General features: G+C 41.3%; 1 protein-coding gene across 1 annotated transcript in view; it reads right to left on the bottom strand.

Annotated features, from left to right (window-relative positions):
* DESI1 (desumoylating isopeptidase 1) overlaps positions 1–19,771 on the bottom strand; it is a 25,048-nt gene continuing 5,277 nt past the window's right edge. The window contains exons 2-6 of the mRNA XM_061639292.1: positions 15,552–15,573; positions 14,363–14,432; positions 12,016–12,125; positions 6,668–6,790; positions 1–3,193 (exon numbers count right to left, since the gene is read on the bottom strand). Of these exons, the coding sequence (XP_061495276.1) occupies positions 3,100–3,193; positions 6,668–6,790; positions 12,016–12,125; positions 14,363–14,432; positions 15,552–15,573 (419 nt within the window). The 3' untranslated portion in view covers positions 1–3,099. The remainder of the gene's footprint in view (positions 3,194–6,667; positions 6,791–12,015; positions 12,126–14,362; positions 14,433–15,551; positions 15,574–19,771) is intronic.

The following is a 19,771-nucleotide window of genomic DNA, read 5'->3' on the forward strand; positions in this document are numbered from 1 at the left end:
TTCCTGGCAAAGGCTTTATTTATTTTAGTTATAAAATGGCAAAATGGAATCCCCAGAAATGGCAGATCCATCACTTGGATCAAGCCTCCGCTCTCATACAAGAGCTGCTCAGGTTCCCCTGCCCATTGTCAGCCATTTACATACATATACATGTCTCTTTATTTTCATAAATACACAGGACTGAATAGAATGCTGGGTATGTACATGGCTGTCCTTCCTAACCATTTTAAAACAGGGCACTGACTATGGAATATCCATACTCAATCATATTAACTGGTAAGGAGTGGAAGATACAATCAGGTAATTTATGTTCTACAATGGAGAGCCAGTCTTCAAATGTAGCTTCTTCTAAGGCTTCCCTTGATGCAGAGGCTTGAATTGCTATTGCACACAATTGAAAATAGAGCCCATGAACATTACTGAAGAGCAACAGGCTCATCTCTTTACTGGAAATAGCAGGGAGGACAAATCAGGTTCCATTATGCAAGAGGCATAATCTCCCTTCAGTCCCACTGAAGATATCCAAGGTTGCAATCCTACATGCACTTGCTTGGGAGTAAGGCCCACTGAACTCAGTGGGACTTACTTCTGAGTAAACATGCATAGAATCACATTGCACATTCCTGAAGTTGTGAGAAGGAAAGTGCTTAAAAGGGTGGTCAAGTAAGTTCCAGGACTTTCTCCACTACTGCACCTGGCCAGACACACTAATCAGCTGGAGAAAGGCATATAAAAATAGACAGAAGGAATGCTTATGATACACACAAGTAAAAATGAACTGTTGGCATTTCTAAGGCAGCAATCCTAAAACACGCTTACTACATAGTATATCCCATGAAACTCAGAGGCCCCAACAAGGAAATAAATATACTTTGGATGTGGCTGTAGGAATGGAAGGAAAGAACATTACAGAAGACAGTTAATTCAGTGCTTCTGCAAACTTTGCTAGGATGAATTTTTAAAGGTTTCTAGACCTTCTCTACCACAAACCCTCACTGACTGCAACAAAAGAGAGGATACAGATGCATTTCTACAAGCAGAAGACAATATACTGAAAGAATGTTCAGGACCAGATTCACGGTTACCCTGATTGTTACACTGAAATGGCAATCAAAACAGGTTTAATATGCCACCACAGTGGAAAACATGGGATTGCCAGATTAGTATGGAGACTCTGTTCAAAGGATCTGAGGCAACACAAGAGGATACAGCTATTGTACTTCCTATCCAAATTCCTTCACCATTCTTTTCAACTCTTCCTTTCCTGCCTGCTATTGCAAGGATAGCTCCAGTTTTATACCAGAGCAGGAAAGAGAAGAGGGCAGACATAGGGCAAGAGCTCTGTCCTTTCCTGCTGCCTCAGACCTAAAGTGATGAGAGCATCTCCTTCAAACTGTAATCTAGCTACTTTTCTAGGGTCATATTTTAGATTAACAAATTATGTGATGCTGCTATGTTATAAGGTAAATGGGAATATTACTTCTGAGCATGAACAGATTTTCCTGACTTCCTGCCAAGTATGAGCAGGAACGGACAAGTTTTCACCGTGCATCTTTTGGAAACATTAGTTATGAAAAGAAAAAAAACAGCCTATCAAAGAAAAAAGGCATAGCTCTTGTAGGATCTGATAAGATCTCCAAGTTGATTGAATTTATATCCCGTACAGTAGACCAGGCTGAGTTTGGAGGCAAGGCCTTTGTTAGGCAGAGGCAGGGCATTATCAAATGGTAGAAACCATTGCCCCAATGCTTCTTTGAACATGCTCACTAGAGAGAATAGGAAAGCATTATCCTTTTGTTCCTGTCCCTCAATAGCTGACCCATTAAATATCATCTTCAAAAAATCTGGAAGACACAACTTTTTGGACTAGATGCAACTTTTAAGCAAGTGGTTCAAAAATGGGTTTAGACTGGCCATGTCTCTTTGTTTACAAAACGCAGCTGTAGGGGTCCCTGATCCAGACTGGGACCAGAGCTTGGAAAAGTTACTTTTTTGAACTACAACTCCCATCAGCCCAATCCAGTGGCCATGCTAGCTGGGGCTGATGGAAACTGCAGTTCAAAAAAGTAACTTTTCCAAGCTCTGACTGGGACCATGGTATGGATGAAATTCCCCACCACTAAACAAACACAACATGATCAGTCCAAGCAGATATTTTTCAAACACGTTCTGAAAGTCATGTCCAGCTTGAGGGCCAAACTTCCTCTTCCTTAAATGGTAGACATTAATATTGATTTTGAACTTCATTGCAGGGCGGTTATTACCTAGCAACCAGCATCCTATCTTCCACTTCAAATGCAATTACCTATGTCTTACTTTCTTAAGGAAATAATTGTGATAGAAGGTATGTACCCAAGTAGACATATTTTTATACTTGTCTTTACAACATGGAGAGACTGCTGAGGTGGTAAGATCTCAATTTTTCTTCACATAGGGATAAAGATGATTTGCCCTGTCTCCAGTCTAGTTCAGGTATTGCAAGACTGCTTGTGGTCCTTTTTGCAGTCACTGATACCCAGAATTAGAAATCCATCCCATCATTTATCATAGATTACTGCCATTGAGAAATTAACCTATATTATTCATTCAAGACAGAAATTATTTCACAGTGAATGTTTTTAGTTTTCTCCCTCCTCCTACAAAAGAATATTCAAGCTTAACATTGAATTAGTATTAGGAACTTCAGTGATGCAAGACTTACACCTTTGGGGTTACGTCTGCCACAAGTACATTGTAACAAGGGTTATGAAAATAAGCAAGTCTGGTAAGGAATGGCTAAGACTAGCATACTCAGTGCCACCCATGTTACTCTAAATTGTGCAATGTGATTCCTAATCTCCACTTTCTCAGCAGGGAATATTTAAAAAGCATCCAAAGAGAACCAAGACAAAAACAACTTTAGTAAGTAAATACGCTATTTGATTTTATGACCACTTTTTTTGTTAGCATCATGTCACATGCAATCCAGTAAATTCTCTGGAAAATCTGGTGCATTATTTTGCTGTTAATGCTGGCATGAAATTATAAGACAGGAATCTGGTACAATGGAGGTTAAAAAGGAAATGCCCTGGTGAACTGAGGCACTTTCCACCACGTCTGCTAGCTCTGTCCATTGTGCCTGCTAAAGTTATTTCCTCCAGGTGGCTGGATCTGAACAGAGTCGAGGAGAGGCCGCAGAGCTTGTCCAAATGGTCTGAAACCACAAGAAAAACATAAAGAATGGTTGGGGAAGAGAGTGTTTAAGTTTTCAAAGAACTCTGAACACAAATGGGTTCTCATCTAAATTAAAAGAAAGCGGCTTCTACAGAAGCCAAATTAATTAAGGGTGTTCCTATTGTGAGTGTGGTGGGGAGGGCAGGGGGAGAAGACATTTCAGTCCTTGCAAGTGATACATGTGGTGAACTGAGCTCATGCCAGTAATTCATTCATCTGTAAAGCACTGAAACAATTCTTTGTCACATTTTACCTTCTTTTTCTGGGGACCATTGGCACTTCCTGGTTGTAGCAGTAGAAATATTTGGGTTGGTGTGCATCTACTTAAAAACATTTTGCCATCCTAAGCTGTAGAGCCCTAGGGTCCCTTGCAGTGTTGTAATGGATGCTGCTTTGGTGACAGGCGCCTGTGAGCCAGACGTTACACCCAATCTCCTGTGACAGGTATGGGGTGCTACACCTCTCTGTTTGTGCTACAGCTGGCAATGCAATGTGCTGGGAATTGTGTTCCAGCATTCTCCAATATGGCAAGCCATCTTGGGGGGACATTTTTTTCCAGATTGTATGCTGCATCTGCATTTGTTTTCCATGGCCATGTTTTAGATGGGCTGGGACACGCAATGGTGATGAGAGTGACCCACTGAATACTCTGACTCTTTCGAAACTCTCTTCAAAAATAACTTTGGTAAGAGGTATCTAATATCTTTTCCCTGCCCCCTTCTCGGCTGCCCCCAAACACTTGTTTGTTTCAGACAGTAACCAAACATTCTGAAAGCCATGGTGGCTCTTTAGAGCATTACATGAGCTGAGAAGTAATAATATCCTCTTAGGCTCAAACAGCGTATTACAATATACATTTTTTAAAGTGTACTTAAACTAGCTACTTTCATTTTGAAGAAAAGCAGCGATGATGAACTGATCCAGATTAGGGCCCAACACTAGTTTCCTGACACAAATTATACAGCCATGAGAGTGGTTGTATACTATAGCCAGCATGGATTTTTCACATTCTGCAATGTTAAACTGAAAATAACCCCCATGCCATTCTGCTACTTCCCACAAGCTCATCTCAAAACAAAACCTTACAAAATTTATAGTCCAGAACTCAGAAATGCTTGCTTAACAATGCTCTAAGTTTTCATGGCGATACACACAACAGTCAGAGAGACTGACTGTTCAAATTGTAAAACAAAAGGAAAAAAATCCAGGCCCCTGTTGGACTTTTCTCTCTCACTGCTCTCATAATTGAATTTTAATTAATTGAAATTAATTAAAAATCAGCCATGTTCACAGAGTACCTGTAATCCTATTACTGACCTTGCCCCATACTCTGATCTTCATCTTCTGCAGTTTAAAAGGTAAAAAAAAATGCATGGCTAATTTTTAATTAATTTAAGAAATTTAACATTGAAGTCTATTATAATGTCAGGCATGCTCAGTAAGAACCAACTGTCAGTGTTCTAAAAGTCAGATTCACAGCTGTTTGGCTTGGGTAATCAAGTTTGTGAAGAGTGCTGACAGCTATTAGGAGACTCCTATTCCTCTGACAGAGCTGCAGTGGCCAGAGTTGTTTAACAGTCAGCCCCTCTTCTGGGGATTCTAGCTTTGTGAGGGAAGTAGGGCATCTCCTAGCAACTCTCAGCACCCTTCACTAACTACACTTCCCAGGATTCTTTGGGGGAAGCCATGACTGTCAAAAGTGAAATAAAGGTCTGGTGTGGAAGTGGCCAGTGACAACTTTGGTTTAAATTTGGGTGGGAGACTACATGTGCCTGCTGTAGAATAAAAAGGTGGGGGAAACCCTGAAAAACGGTGATACTGTTCACAATGTTTTTCTTTTGGAAAGAAATGGGGCTTTCCCTCTGCCCAGTGCCTGCCCACCGAATTCCTCTCCTCCTCCTCCCCTCCCTGCACTTCCTGCAGGTCAGTTTCACCTATCCTAAGCCTTTGTATTGGTCTATGTCATAGGATGGTGAAGATAGCCTTTTATGTTTCAAACTGGAGGTTATGTTCAATTTCTATTTTGGGTGCATTAACAGTTCAGTCTGAAACTGCAGTTAGGTGTAATATCAGACTGATTACAACACACTGTTACCTAAGCAATGAATCTAGCTGTTGGAAAAAACATACTTGGCCTGCCCAAGATGCAGGTTTTCAGCCTGTTATGCTTAAACCACTTAAGGAAAGGTGGGCATGGTCAATTAAAAACAGAGTACACATGGAAATTTGCTAGAATATATTTCACCTCCAACTGTTTTGTCTTATGTAGTGGTTAAGGTGTTGGACTGTGACCTGGGAGACCAGGACTCGAATCCCCACACAGCCATGACGCTCACTGGGTGACCTTGGGTCAGTCACTGCCTCTCAGCTTCAGGGGAAGGCAATGGTAAACCACCTCTGAATACTGCTTACCATGAAAACCCTATTCATAGGGTTGCCCAGAGCTTGGAAAAGTTACTTTTTTGAACTACAACTCCCATTAGCCCCAGCCAGCATGGCCACTGGATTGGGCTGATGGGAGTTGTAGTTCAAAAAAGTAACTTTTCCAAGCTCTGGCCGGTCGCCATAAGTCAGAATCAATTTGTAGGCAGTCCATCTCGTGTGTGCAAAGTGTTGCTGTACTTCACATATTCACAGAAACAGAAAATGATTTACTATAGGAAATTCAGTAAAATTGCAAAGTAAATCAAACATATTTAAAGTGACTATCTGAACAATATCAGCTGTCTTAATATTGTTGCTTCCTCCCTACTAAAACAAGACCAGCACAGTGCATGTCTTGTGTCTGTTATGTGGGCTGATTGCAGGTGTTGCCACCACTCACCATATGCTCAGAGACACGTTATCAAATTCTTCTAAGCTACACAGGAAGTGGATTGGATTGTGAAAGACGAACCCAAATTGTGTTTGCATTTTTACAAATGTGTAGGGCAGTACAATATCTCAGAGAGGGGATCAGGTCTCCTGCTCCCCTGGTGCATTCACTATAGCTGCCCAATTTCCCTGCTTTTTAAAGTTTGATAGACATATCTGTGGGCTACAGGTACATTCTTAAACTGCAAGATTTTTTGCCTGTCAGTGAATAACCTTTCCTGGCTGCTACTTGCCTCTGAAGGTGCTGTTTATTGCAAACACCACCTCCAAGGGCAAATATAGATTAACAGCATATTCTAGAATGGGCACATATAGTTGCTTTTTCTTCACAAATAAACATTGTCAGTTTAAGAATGCTTTTTTGAAAAAGCATTTTATGATAGTATAGACCTTAGTGTCCTTTGCCTGCAGACCAATCTGAAAGATTGATCAGTATACCATGCTAGTAGAATCCATGCCAAGTTCCCAATATTCCTGAAAAGCTGTGACTATTAAATTTGGCATGAATAGTATGGATGTCATATCCATGGTGTGTACCATACACATACACACCACACATAAAACAGAGGACTCTACTCACGTGGCAAGGACTTCAGAAGGAAGGTCAGTGATGTAGGAAGGGATTTTCCTTCCTGTCAAGAATTGTGCCACTTCATTACTGAATGTATTGCAGTTATGGTCAAAAAGATTATAAGACTCTCCTCTGTGGAAAAAAAAAGGTGAGAGAAGACTAATCAATGAACAAGAAATAAATGCAGCAAGAAAAACTTGATTCAGGGGGATTCTAGAACAACTTTCATTTATATATCTACATTTATGAGAGCCAGGGTGGTGTAATGGAGAGTGTTGGACTATGGCCTGGGAGACTAGGGCTTGAATCCCCACTCAGCCATAAAGCTTACTGGGTGACCTTGTGCCAGTCACTGCCTCTCAGACTAATCTACCTCTCAGGGTTGTTGTGAGGATGAAATAGAGAGGGGGAGGGCCATGTACACCACTTAGATCTCCTTGGAGGAAAGGTGGTATATAAATGTAATAAAATAGAGAAATAAATCAATCTATACCTATATAGTGTATATAGAAGCCAATTTATCCTGCAACCTCAATCAGGAACTAACTACATGCAATGTGCAATGTTCATGGATATACAGCACAGTTATTATTAATCAACTGCACAGAGGCAGCATGGGGGAGGTTCAACTGGAGAAGCTAGAAGGGATGCTTAACCCATGTCCACCTTTTCCTCACCAAATTGGCCTCTATCTGCTTCAAAAATTTGTATTTGCCTTTTTAAAAAAAATTCTGTGTGGGAATCTGGAATGGAGAAACCACAGGCAGGAAATGGATTAAACATTCCCTCCTGCTGCAGCTTGTCTACTCAAAATCCTTTCTTCCCCAAAGTGGCTTTTTATACATACTAGTGTTGGGATTTTAATACATGTGTAGTTAGTGCCTCAGTTGCATTCTGGAGTACAAAAACCACTTAGTACTGGCTCACATCTAACAATGTAGCACAAATCAATGCTAAATTGATTTAATATGAAATTGCTTTACAGCATCTGTACTGAAGACCCCTGACACACACCCTAGGTAGCAGTATAAGTTTTATCTCTGAGGTTCAAGCTGTGTTATTCTTAAGAAAGGCAAATGTTATAAGAGATGTGGGCACAGAAGTTCTAATACCGGCACAAACCTAACCACGTCTACTGAGAAGTCCATCCTATTGAATTCAATGGGGCTCACTCTCACGTAATTGGGGTTAGGATTGCAGCTTTATGCTGGCATGGATAGCCTACTGTTAGGCCCCAGTTTCTCTCTCCCTCCATTACTTTTGACTATTCCACTGGGCAAAAGAGTAAGACATGGGCCTGTCTTGTCTGCAGTGGTTTTTTGGGGAGAAGGGCAGACACTTTCTTGTACAAATCACATATCTGGAACACATTTGTACATTCTACTGTTTCAGTAATGGGAGAATCCAAATTCACCATGAGATTAAAATATTTTAAGGAGAATAAAGCAGAGAGTATGTAAGCAGAGAGTTTGTTTTTAATACTACTTGGAGTATTACATGGCCAGGCATAATGTAACTAATTATTACACAATGAAGATTTTTTCTCTATTAAGCCAACCATAACTCAATAGCAAAGCAGCTTGGAGGAGCCATGGGCATCGCTATCGGTATCAAAAGGAGCAGTGGGCATTGTCTGTATAGCAGAATTAGAGAAGCTTATCTTTCCCCCTCAACGTTCCAGATGTGATTGGGAATGGAGCATGTGTATAAGCAGTAACAGCATCCATTTTATTCCCTGGCTACAATCCACATGACTGTGCACTCTTAAACCTATTTATATAAGTGGGCTATTAAACCTATATAAGCCTATTCATTTATAATATAAAAGCTCCAGTGGAGCTTTTTTGAATTGTCTGGGGTCTGTTAACATCTTCTCCAGGAAATGAGGTTTAAGACCCCTCAGAAGCCCACTGTGATTTGTTTGCAAGGCACTTTGAGAGTAAAGTTGCTTGTCTCTGTAGCAATCTTGATGCCCCATCCACATTTACTGTACTCTCCAGTGAGGAGTCCAGTGTAATGTCTGCTGCAACTTCTTGGGATCAGTTTCAATGGATATGGCCTGAAAATGTGGACAAGGCACTTGTGACTGTGGCCAACAATGTGTCTTCTCAACCTTTGCCTTTATTGGCTTATTAAAGCTTGCCAAGGGGGCATGACAGAGTGGATCCAGGGTGTGGTCAATGTATTTTTGCAGGAGGAAGTGGTCCCAGCCACCCTGAAAGAGGCTGTGATCTGACTGCTCCTGGAAAACCCCACCGTGGACCCACTGGTTTGTGACAACTACTGCCTAGATGCAAAAAAAGAAATGAACTGCCTTCAAGTCAATTCTGACTCATGACAACCCTATGAATAGGGTTTTCATGGTAAGCGGTATTCAGAGGTGGTTTACCATTGCCTTCCTCTGAGGCTGAGAGGCAATGACTGGCCCACAGTCACCCAGTGAGCTTTGTGACTGTGTGGGGATTCAAACCCTGGTCTCCCAGGTCATAGTCCCACACTCTAACCACTAGGCTACACTGGCTCTCGACTAGTTGCAACTACCCCCTTTTTTGGGAAGGTGATCGAGAGGGTTGTGGCGCAGCAATTGCAAGTACTCTTGGATGAAACAGATTATCTTGACCCATTCCAATCTGGGTTCAGGTCCAGTTATGCGACTGAATCAGCCTTGGTTGCCCTGATAGATGACCTTATCGGGTGAGGAACAGGGGGAGTGCGATGCTGTTGTTCTTACTTGATCTCCCAGCAGCTTTTGATACTGTTGACCATGGTATCCTTCTGAGCCAACTTGGTGAGATGGGCCTTGGAGGCACTGTTTTACAGTGGTTCCAATCCTATCTCAAGGGTCGGTTTCAGATAATAACACTGGGTGATTGTCTTTCAGCGCCCTGGTAGTTGTGCTGTGGGGTGCTGCAGGGTTCCATCTCATCCCCAATGCTGTTTAACATCTATATGTATCTGTAGGGAGCAATCATTAGGAGATTTGGGGTGAGGTGTCAGCAGTACACTGATAACCAGCCCTGTTTCTCAGTAACACCTGAATCAGGAGAAGCTGTGCAAGCCCTGGACCAGTACCTGCACTTGTTGGTGAACTGGATGAGGGCCAATAAACTGACTGAATACTAGCAAAATGGAGGCACTGTGGGGCCAGATACTGTAATTCATGAGTGCAGATAATTAGCCAACTGCCTGCTTTGGATGGGATTGTACTCCTTTTGAAAGAGCACCTTCATAGTCTGGGGATGCTCCTAGATCCATCTTTGTTACTAGAGGCCCAGGTGACCTCAGTGGCTGGGAGTGCTTGTTACCAGCTTCGGCTGATAAGACAGCTGAGGCTGTTTCTGGACCAGGATAGCCTGACCGCTGTTGTCCATGCACTGGTAGTTTCCAGGCTGGACTACTGTAATGTGCTGTATGTGGGGCTGCCCCTGAAGTTGTTCCAGAAACTGCAGCCGGTGCAAAATGTGGCAGCGAAACTTCTTACTGGGGCAAGACATTCCCATCATGTTACTCTTCTGCTAAAGGAATTGCACTGGTTGCCCATTAAGCTACTGGGCTAAGCTGAAGGTGTTGGTTTTGGCGTATAAAGCCCTATACAGCTTGAGACCAGGATGCCTGAAATATTGACTGTACCCCTTATATACCCAGTCGATCACTGCCTTCTGCAGGCAAGGGCCTCCACAGATACCATCGCATCAGGAGATCCATTTCACAGCACATAGGAAGGAGACCTTTAGTGTTGAGGCACCTATCCTTTGGAATTTCCTCCCTTTAAATATTAGACGGGCAAAGTCTCTGTTGTCTTTTGGGTGCCTACTGAAGACCTTCCTCTTTCAATAAACCTTTTTAAGTAGAAACTTTTATCTCAGTGTGCATCTGTGTTGGAATGGCTTTTTAAGATATTTTAAAAGATTTACAAAATATATATATATTAAAAACAAAGCATCTTTTAAAAATCTTTTAAGGTGTTTTATAGATGCTTTTAGTGTTCTATCACTTGGTTGCTGTGCTAGGCTCCTTCTGGGAGGAAGGGCGGGATATAGAGTTAGTAATAAATAAATAATTTATGAATACGTCTCCCATTAAAGTAAAAGGATTCATTCCAATTTGCTGCAAGTTCTAGAACAGGGATGGGGAGCCTTAGGCCTGGGGGCCAAATGTGGCCCTCCAGTCCTCTCTGTCTGGCCCTTATGTCTCTCCCCAGGTCAATCCCTCACCCAGCCCTGCTTTGTACCCTCTTTGAGTGTTCTTGCCTGCTTGAACTCGGACAATGCTTTTGCTTGGTTGCCTGGCTGGAGTAAAGGTGTGCCAATGTATGTAGAAACTAGCCTACTGTACAAAGGGAATATTCATATTTGTTGCTTTACCCACTTTTGCCTCTGGCCCTGCCCATCCCTGGCATTCTGCCCCCAGAAGGTTGCCCAGAAGGAAATATGGCCCTTGGGCTGCAAAAGATTCTCCACCCCTGATCTATACAGTCCTCTGGTTTCCACTTAAATGTGTGTTGTCCCCACACACCTGCTAGTGTGGATTTCTACCAGTCAACTTTATGTTTATGTTTATTTATTTATTTATTGCATTTGTATACCGCCCCATAGCTGAAGCTGTCTGGGTGGTTTACAACAATTAATGTTAGAAGATGATGCATTATAAAATTTCAAGGAGCATCAGTCAAATTAAAAACAATTCAGGAAAGAGTGATGATAAGAAATCATTACTAACATCAAACAAAGCACTCTGTGGCTCACAACCCAAATTAATTGCCCATACCAGAGCAATATTTTTATTAGGCCATCCACAATGTCCCAAATCCCAAATAAAATACTTCAATCCCAACCCTTGTCTGAAATCCCAAATAAAATACTTCAAAACTTTACAACATTTCAAAAAAATCCATGGGATGCAATTGATCTACATAATGGGCCTATCCATACTGTATCAAAACCTAACATAACTTACAATGTATGGCTATATACAATAAAGTATGGTTTGTGCAAAATAGTTCCAAGGTAAACTCTAAAGTACAAGTTCAATAAAATAAAATCAGAAGTTTTGTTTTTAAAAAGGAACATGCTTGTGAAATTTGTTCCAATGAGAGTTGTAGGGAAGAGCCAAAGCTCAGTGGTAAACCATCTGTTTTGCATCCAGAAGGTCTAAGGTTCAATCCCTGGCATCTCCAGGTAGGGCTGGGACAGATCCTTGTCTGAAATCCAGGAGAGCTGCTACCAGTCAGACAACAATGAGCTAGAATGGACCAATGATGTGATTTGCTAAAAAGGCAGCTTTCTATGTTCCTAAGCTTTCTTTCTAGTGTATTTTTCACAGACTGTTAGAATAGTAACAAAGCAGCATTCTCTCACCGGAATATAGATTCCCCCAATGAGGACAAGTATTCCAAGAAGAGCTCTTCTGAAACTTCTGTGCATCCCAGGTCTACAATAGAATCTGGGGGCCCAAGGAGAGTCCCACCCTGTGAAATGTATATGCAGGAGGATATTAAGACATCAAGAACAAATTCTCAGACTCCTATTAAAATATTTCTGTGTCTCCCCCCCCCAATGACTCACATCAATTACCATATTTGCAGGGCTGGTGCCAGAGGGCAGCCAGGTTGGCCCTGGCCAAGGGCCCCTATGGCCCAGAGTGGCCTCTGAAGGGCCCTTCCTTAGGGTGGGAGGGTGGTGCTCCCATTCCATGATCCGCAGTAGCATCGGGTCCTGTGACCCAGTCCTGCCAAGGATTGCAGAGAGGGACCTCCCAGACCTCCCTGCCCCCCAATACAGACAGTGTGGGCTTCAATAAGCCCACCCGCATACCCCACCTACCTTTCCTGTTAGTGTGAATGCCATGCACACCCGAAGATGGGGGTTTCCCTCAGGGGCTGCTTGAAGGCTGACAGGCATGCGTGCACGTCATTCACACAGCACGAGAGGTAGGTGAGGCATGCAGGTGGGCTGATTAGCCCTGTGCTGCCTGTATGGGGTGGTGCTGGGCTACAATGCCATGGGTCCAGGGCAGGCTGATGCCCAAGGATGCAGTCATGCTTGGCGCCAGCCCTGCATATTTGCCAAAACACTAGCACCGGTGTGGGGACATTTTGGCCCTCTAGATGCTGCTGAACTACAATTTCCATCAGTCCAAGCAAGAACAGCTAATAGCCAGGGATGATGGGAGTTGAGTTCAGAAACATCTAGAGGGCCAAAGGTTCCCTATACCTGCCCTAGTAACAGCTTAAAATAGTCAAGTTCCAGAAGGAGACTCACAAATCCTCAGTTTGGAGGTAGAAAACAGAAAGGAAAAGAAAAACTAAATTTGATCTCTATTTTGCTTTGTTGCTTACACGTCATCTTATAGAAGGAAGAAATATTTTGGGTTTAGGGGCATCAAGGCTTCAGTTTTGTCAACTATGAGCAGAAACCACTTTGGTTTCAATACACATAATAAAACGGAACAAGTCTAGCTACAAAGCCAGCAATGGTTGCATAATAGTGACATTAGAGGGTGCTTCCAGGCAACTGTTTATTGAGCATTCATCCTGATTTGTTTGCACGGAGATTAGGCGATGTTGGCTATTTAATGATCATTCATTCTGATTTGTTTGCGGGGAGGTTAGATGTCAAAGCAAGTGTTATCCCACACTTTCCAGTGCATTTTTCTGTCACTTTCCTTATCACAAGAAATCCAGTCTTTTGTGGAAGCAGGTTTATTGCGTAAGGCCTCCTAGTCAACTACAATTGTGCAACCTGAATTGTGATTGAATCCCACCCCAAAATAGTAACAGTCTGGAAGTGCCTGGAGTATTGCTAGCTATAAGAAATGAAGTGTATTCAAAAGTTAATACATTGCAGCAAAAATACACAAAATTTGATTTAATCCATGTTTTAGGATCAAGGGTGGGGACTGGATTTGATCAATGGGCATGATCCTTATCTTCTCCATGGGCCAACTTTGTGACAGATGGGTGGGACCACCTACCTGTCAATCAAATGACATCATAGAGACATCAGATGACTGACACTTGTCAAAGTTCAAAAGAGGTTGTTGTAACTGATGATCAGCTGATCAATAGTTAGAACAACCTTCTTTGAAGACATGCTTTTGGCACCAATCAGCTTCAAAGAGGCTTCCTTTACAGTGCCTATAGAGGAGAAAATGCTCCTTAAACCTTGAGCAGTTTTCTCTTCTGCAGAGAAAGCAGCTTTATTCAAAGTGCTGGAGGAAACACTTTGAATACAAACTGCTTCCTTTGGAAAGAAAAAAATGCTCCTTAAAGATCTTCCCAAAGAAAGCTTGCAAAGCCCTTGTGAAGTATTTCTGAAGCGCTGACAATCTTGATTGTCAGGCACTTGGAAAGTGCTGTGCAGGGGCTTTGCAGGCACTGTGGATCGGCGATGCCTGCAAAGCCCCTTTCATCCAAGCCCTGTCTTTACCTACTACTCACCTGACATCACATATGACATCTGGTGTAGGACCTCATAGACCAAATGGGGAGACCTGATGGGCCTGATTAGGCCCATGAGCCAGAGATTCCCCACTCCTGTTTTAGAGCATGATATATTTACTCTTCAAGAGTTGGCAATACTGCACTAAATATTTTCTTAATAGTTCTCTAAATAGGATATAAAAGCAGACAAAGAGAAATCTATTAGAAAAAGGAAGAGACAAAAAGTAGATATAGAAAAGAAGTTCTAAGAGTGTTATACTTACAGGTGGACAACTGGAGATCCCTCCACTACCATAGAAGAACTCATCCCTGTGGACAACTATGGCAGTATGCCTGAGGGGACAGGGAGGAAGAGTGGAAGAAATAAATATATAGCAAGATACACCAGAGATTAAAACAGGGTCAAAAGTGATCTCTAGCCTCACATATTACTAAATCAATCTGTATAGGAAGACAAAAGAAAAAACGAAAACAGATCCTCACCTAATTTCAGATAGCTTCTTCTCCCCTTACAAACTGCATAGATGAGATACCAGTTGGGATCAGGAGACCCTCTCATACACAAGTGTGTATTTACATGTTGTTGTTGTGTTGTGTACTGCCTTCAAGTCGATTCCGACTTATGGCGACCCTATGAACAGGGTTTTCATGGTAAGCGGTATTCAGAGCTGGTTTACCATTGCCTTCCTCTGGGGCTGAGAGGCAGGGACTGGCCCAAGGTCACCCAGTGAGCTTCATAGCTGTGTGGGGATTCGAACCCTGGTCTCCCAGGTCATAGTCCAGCACCTTAACCACTACACCACACTGGCTCTCGTATTTACATGTAGCCATCACTAATTTAAGAATTATTTGATATATGAGATTTAACAGATTAAACAGATAAACCTCACACAATCATCAATTAAAGTTGTGCAATTAAAATAAAATAGTTCTGAAGAAAATAATGATACATGCACATATCACAGCAGACATCATCTTAAAAGATGAGGAGGAATGCTTCTTCTAGGATGACACCTATCACCTTAAGTTTTTAAAAATACTTTTATTAAAAATAATTAATCAGGAAACATTTGCTAATTGAGGAGACCTTGTCAAAACGAAGGGAAAAGTTGTTAAATAGATTAAGCAACTACATTGAAGCCTTAAGTTTTCATGATGAATATATTCTAAGTCAGTTCACATAGAACAAGGGTAACAATAAAAGTCCATTCAAGAGAGAAACCTGAACAAGGTCTCCTTGCTTCTGCTAATAAGCACTCAGTAAAGTTTGGGATAGTGCTACTATCAGAAACTGCTAAAACTGAGGCACCACTTTCCAACATTGGAAGGAACATGCAGAGTAGCTGATAACATTGTCTAAGTTGTTGTTATTTCCAAAACACTCATGGAGTATTGTGTACAACGTAATTGTGGCTATCAAAACACCAATTAATTCTAAGTCTAGTTACTCACCAGATGCCATCCAGCTGCTTACCTGTATATAGAAAGAAAAGCACCATCAGCAACTTAATTTGCATGTGGCGACCTGTTACTCACCTTCCATGGCTCCTAATTCACATTTCCTTACAATACAGTTACACATGAGCTCATAACAGCGCCTTTCTAAAAGATCACGAAAAAAAAGTGTACCCCCCCACCACTAAAGTTGGCATCTGCCCTAATCCCTGGGATTTATGCTTACAGGAAAAGAATTCAGGCTTCTTGAGAAGGACACAATGCTGATATCTGAAATCAACATGGATTATCACCGTGTTTTGTTTAGAAAAAGTACAATAGAGCAGACATGATACAATAAATCCTATTGCTACTGGATTAAAATTTAGGTTTACCAGGCTTGCAAATAGTTACTGGCCTGCAGTACATATGAATCTGCAATGACCAGGCACAGTAACTTTTTGTAGACTTATGAGAGGTGGTTCCTCCCTCCCCCTTTACCCCCCACCCCATCCAATTCCCAACATGTTGCCGAGACTTCAATCCAAAGCCTATATACTTGATAGTAGGTATGAACACACATGGGATCAGGTTGCACATTTAGTTTTAGGATACCTGTACTGGGTGCTGGTACATGCAGAGATAAAACTTGGTCTGTTCCTCAAAAGTGCTCTGCCAGAAGCCAGTACAAATTAAGCTGTAGTCAATTATTTGTGTGAGTCCGTTCTCATTCAGTTATCTAGCAGGGTGTAATACTTGTGTTAGATGGTGGCTACCACATGCATTGGCTTTATGATGTATGTAAGCCATTTACATGCTTTTCTACCAATGTGTATGTTATTACCTGTTTCTGAAGAAGAACATTAGATCTGAAATGTATAAGGCCATAAGATCTGACTTTATAATTATTTGAAGTTGACAGTAATACAACACCTGAATACAATAAACCTTGGTAATCTGACACTGTTTCAGTGACATGCATGCCATTTGAAAATACTTGTGGAGCTCCGTTTACCAATAGCCAGCTAAAGTGATTTTTTTAGGAAACATTTCCTTGAATGTCTATTTTGAATAGATGAGTCCAGACAGTTCTGCAGAAACTCAGGTCACTACTACCTAATTTTACTGCAGTGGAAATATACTGTCTATCTGAACAACAATTGGATTTAAAGGCCTGATGCAAAACAATTGCTTAAGGTAATGTGCAACAACTGTTACTAGCATAATGTCATAACCTATGGCACTACATTAGTATTGCAAGCAAATCTATAGACTGTTGCAAGAATATACCAGGGATGGAATGGGGGTGAGGGAGAAATGGTTGGCTACAGAATGAAGGCGAATAAATTTAGGTTTGATCAAGAACATAAGAACAGCTCTGCTGGATTAGACCAAAGTCCCATCCCAACCAGATGCCTATGGGGTTAAGACAGAGAGACTATCAGTAAGTTCATCTGACCTAGCAGATAGTGTTCACTCTCTTCTGCCCAGAGTTGAACTTCCCCTAAAGGAGTTAGTTTATAGTTTGAGAGTGCTGTTAGATGGGATTGACTCTTGATGCCCAAGTGGCATCTGTGGCACAAAGCACTTTTCACCAATTGAAGCTGGTGCACCAGTTACAACCCATCTTGGATGGAGATAGTCTTACTACTGATATTCATGCCTTAGTAATAGCCAGAGTGGACTACTGCAACATGTAGTATTTGGAGCCATCTTTGAAAAGGTGCTAGATGATTAGCTGGGATCTGTCAGGTTGAATATCTCACCATCCAACATAACTCTGCTCACTTCCAGACCATTTTAGGGCTCAATTCAAAGCAACAACAAATTTTACTATACAGTCACAGATCAAGTAACAAATTACAGCACTTGCCTTAACCTTTAAACCTCTACACTGCTTGGGACTTGAATATCTTGGGCTGCCTGCTCACTTGTGAATCTGCCCTACTGAATAATCCAAGGCAGGAACTGGGAAAAAGTTCCTTTAGGGTTTCTGCATGCCATCTTTGGAAATTTCTCCCGAGAGGGCTCATCTAGCACCAAACCTAAAGAGTTTCAGGTGGTGGGCAAACACACCGAGTCATTTCATCTTTTAACTGCCTACTGTAGCTGTTTGAGTTCAAAAATTTGATCTACTGCTTTACCATTTGGTTTTAAAATTTTATTCTTGTTAGTGTAATTCATTGAATTACAAAGTCAGAGGTATATATATATTAAAATATATAAAATATAGCCACCTTACTAGACACCAACATTTAAGAGAATTTGTACATTTACTGTTTTACATACACACACTGGCTTGGATTTTGACACAAGATACAACTCAGTGGAAAAGTTACCCAGTGTAATGCCTATTTATATTTGCAAAATAGTATTTCTCAATAGATATGGCATAATCAAAATGTACTGCTGCCATATTAAATGTATTTATTTATTTTTGGCATCTTTATGATATTATTATTATTTATTAAATTTATACCCCACCTTATGGCCAAAAGGCCCTCAAGGCGGCTTACAAAAACACAAATATAGCAATACATACATCAATAAAATAATGCAATGCTCAAAATTAAATAACAAATAACATTATTAAAAGAAAAGAAAAAAACATTTAAATGTGTCACGATGAGAGAACCGCATTCAACCAGGTTTTTTATACTAGATATGCTCTGCTCCGGAGGTAGGATACATGAAGTTCTCTAGGCAACTTACAATAAAAAACCCCTATGTAAATATAAAACAAAACATAAAAGCACAAAATCAAAACTAAATAAATACAACAAAAACACACACCGCTCCAAAGATAGAACACACATAACTGGAAATTGAGAGGCTAAGACTACGTAAGTTGTTTCCAAGCCTAGGTAAACAGAAAAATATTACAAAGATGGCGACTCCAGGCAAGTGTCCCTTAGAACACTGTTTCACAACTAGGATCCAACTATCAAAAAGGTCCTCTCCCTAACAATTACACACTTTACTTCATTAAGCATGGCTTTCCTAGAGGATCTTCAGGTTTGGGTAGATACAAATTCATTGATTTGTAAAGTCAGATTTTTTTTTAGAAGATTTCAGGTTTTTGAGAGAAGGCAGTCTTTCAGGAAACCTGGCCACAAGCCATCTAGGGCTTTAAAGATTAAAAACAGCACTTTAAATTGGGCCTACAATGGACTGGGAAAAAGCTCCATGAATACACAAATGTTTAAATAGGTAGAGTATTTAAAGCAAGGGTGGGAAACTCTGGTCTGTGGGCCAAACTTGGCCCACCAGACCATTTTGTGGAAGCCATGCTTACCTGGCCTATACCTGATGTCATAAAGTGGGCTCCTGATTGTTCGTTTGCTGGATCAAGATATGCTTCAACTTTGCCCTACTCCCTCTCTGTGCTGCTCCTTAAAGGGCTTTGCAAACCGTGTTGCATGGCTCTTTTAAACCTCTGAAACGGAAAGTTTAAAGGAGCCATATGGAGAGAATTGCAAAGTCCTTTGGAAGCTGTTTTGTGCTGCCTGGGAAAGTGGTTTCCACTGAATGGAAACTTCTTCCCCTTCCTTGAGGAAGGCACAAATCTGCTTCCAAAAGCTCTTAAACAGCCCAGTGCTGTGCTTTGAAGTCCCAACAATCAATACTTCAAAGTGCAGCATCTGTTCACCGGCCAAGTTTGGCCCACCAAGGGATGAGAAGATAATGATATCCTGCTGGTCAGAAAAAAATCCCCACCCCAATTTAAAGGATCTTTCCTCTTCACACATGTCTAGTACTGCATTAAAATGCCTGCCTTTATCAGCCACCTCCAAAGCACTGATTTTATATAAAAGCAAGATGAAAACAAGTCACATTGTATGTGTATGCTGTGATGTTCCTGCTTATAGTGTAAATATGGTAAGTGCTGTTTATATAGAAGACATATGGTAAGTGGAGTGAAAGAGGAGGGGGAGTACATGAGCAGTAGAATGCTGGATGATTGGCTGAGCGTTTGAATGGCTGGGAGTATAAATGGAAGAATGACAATTGAATCTGTGGTGGATGTTGGGAGTGTGGAGAAAGAGGTGTTTGAGGGTGGAGGTCAGGAGTGTGGAGAAAGAGGGAGTTGGAGTTCTGATTAATAATAAGTCAAGTACAAAACAGGAACAGATGAAACCATACGCTTGTGAAACATTCTAAAACTAATCTTGTTATTTCTGATATTTAATAAATACTTATTTGGTTTGCCAAAGGCCTGATCCTTGGCTGAGGGATAT

The sequence above is a fragment of the Rhineura floridana genome, chromosome 8, assembly GCF_030035675.1.
Source record: "Rhineura floridana isolate rRhiFlo1 chromosome 8, rRhiFlo1.hap2, whole genome shotgun sequence".
In the NCBI taxonomy this organism is placed as follows: domain Eukaryota; kingdom Metazoa; phylum Chordata; class Lepidosauria; order Squamata; family Rhineuridae; genus Rhineura; species Rhineura floridana.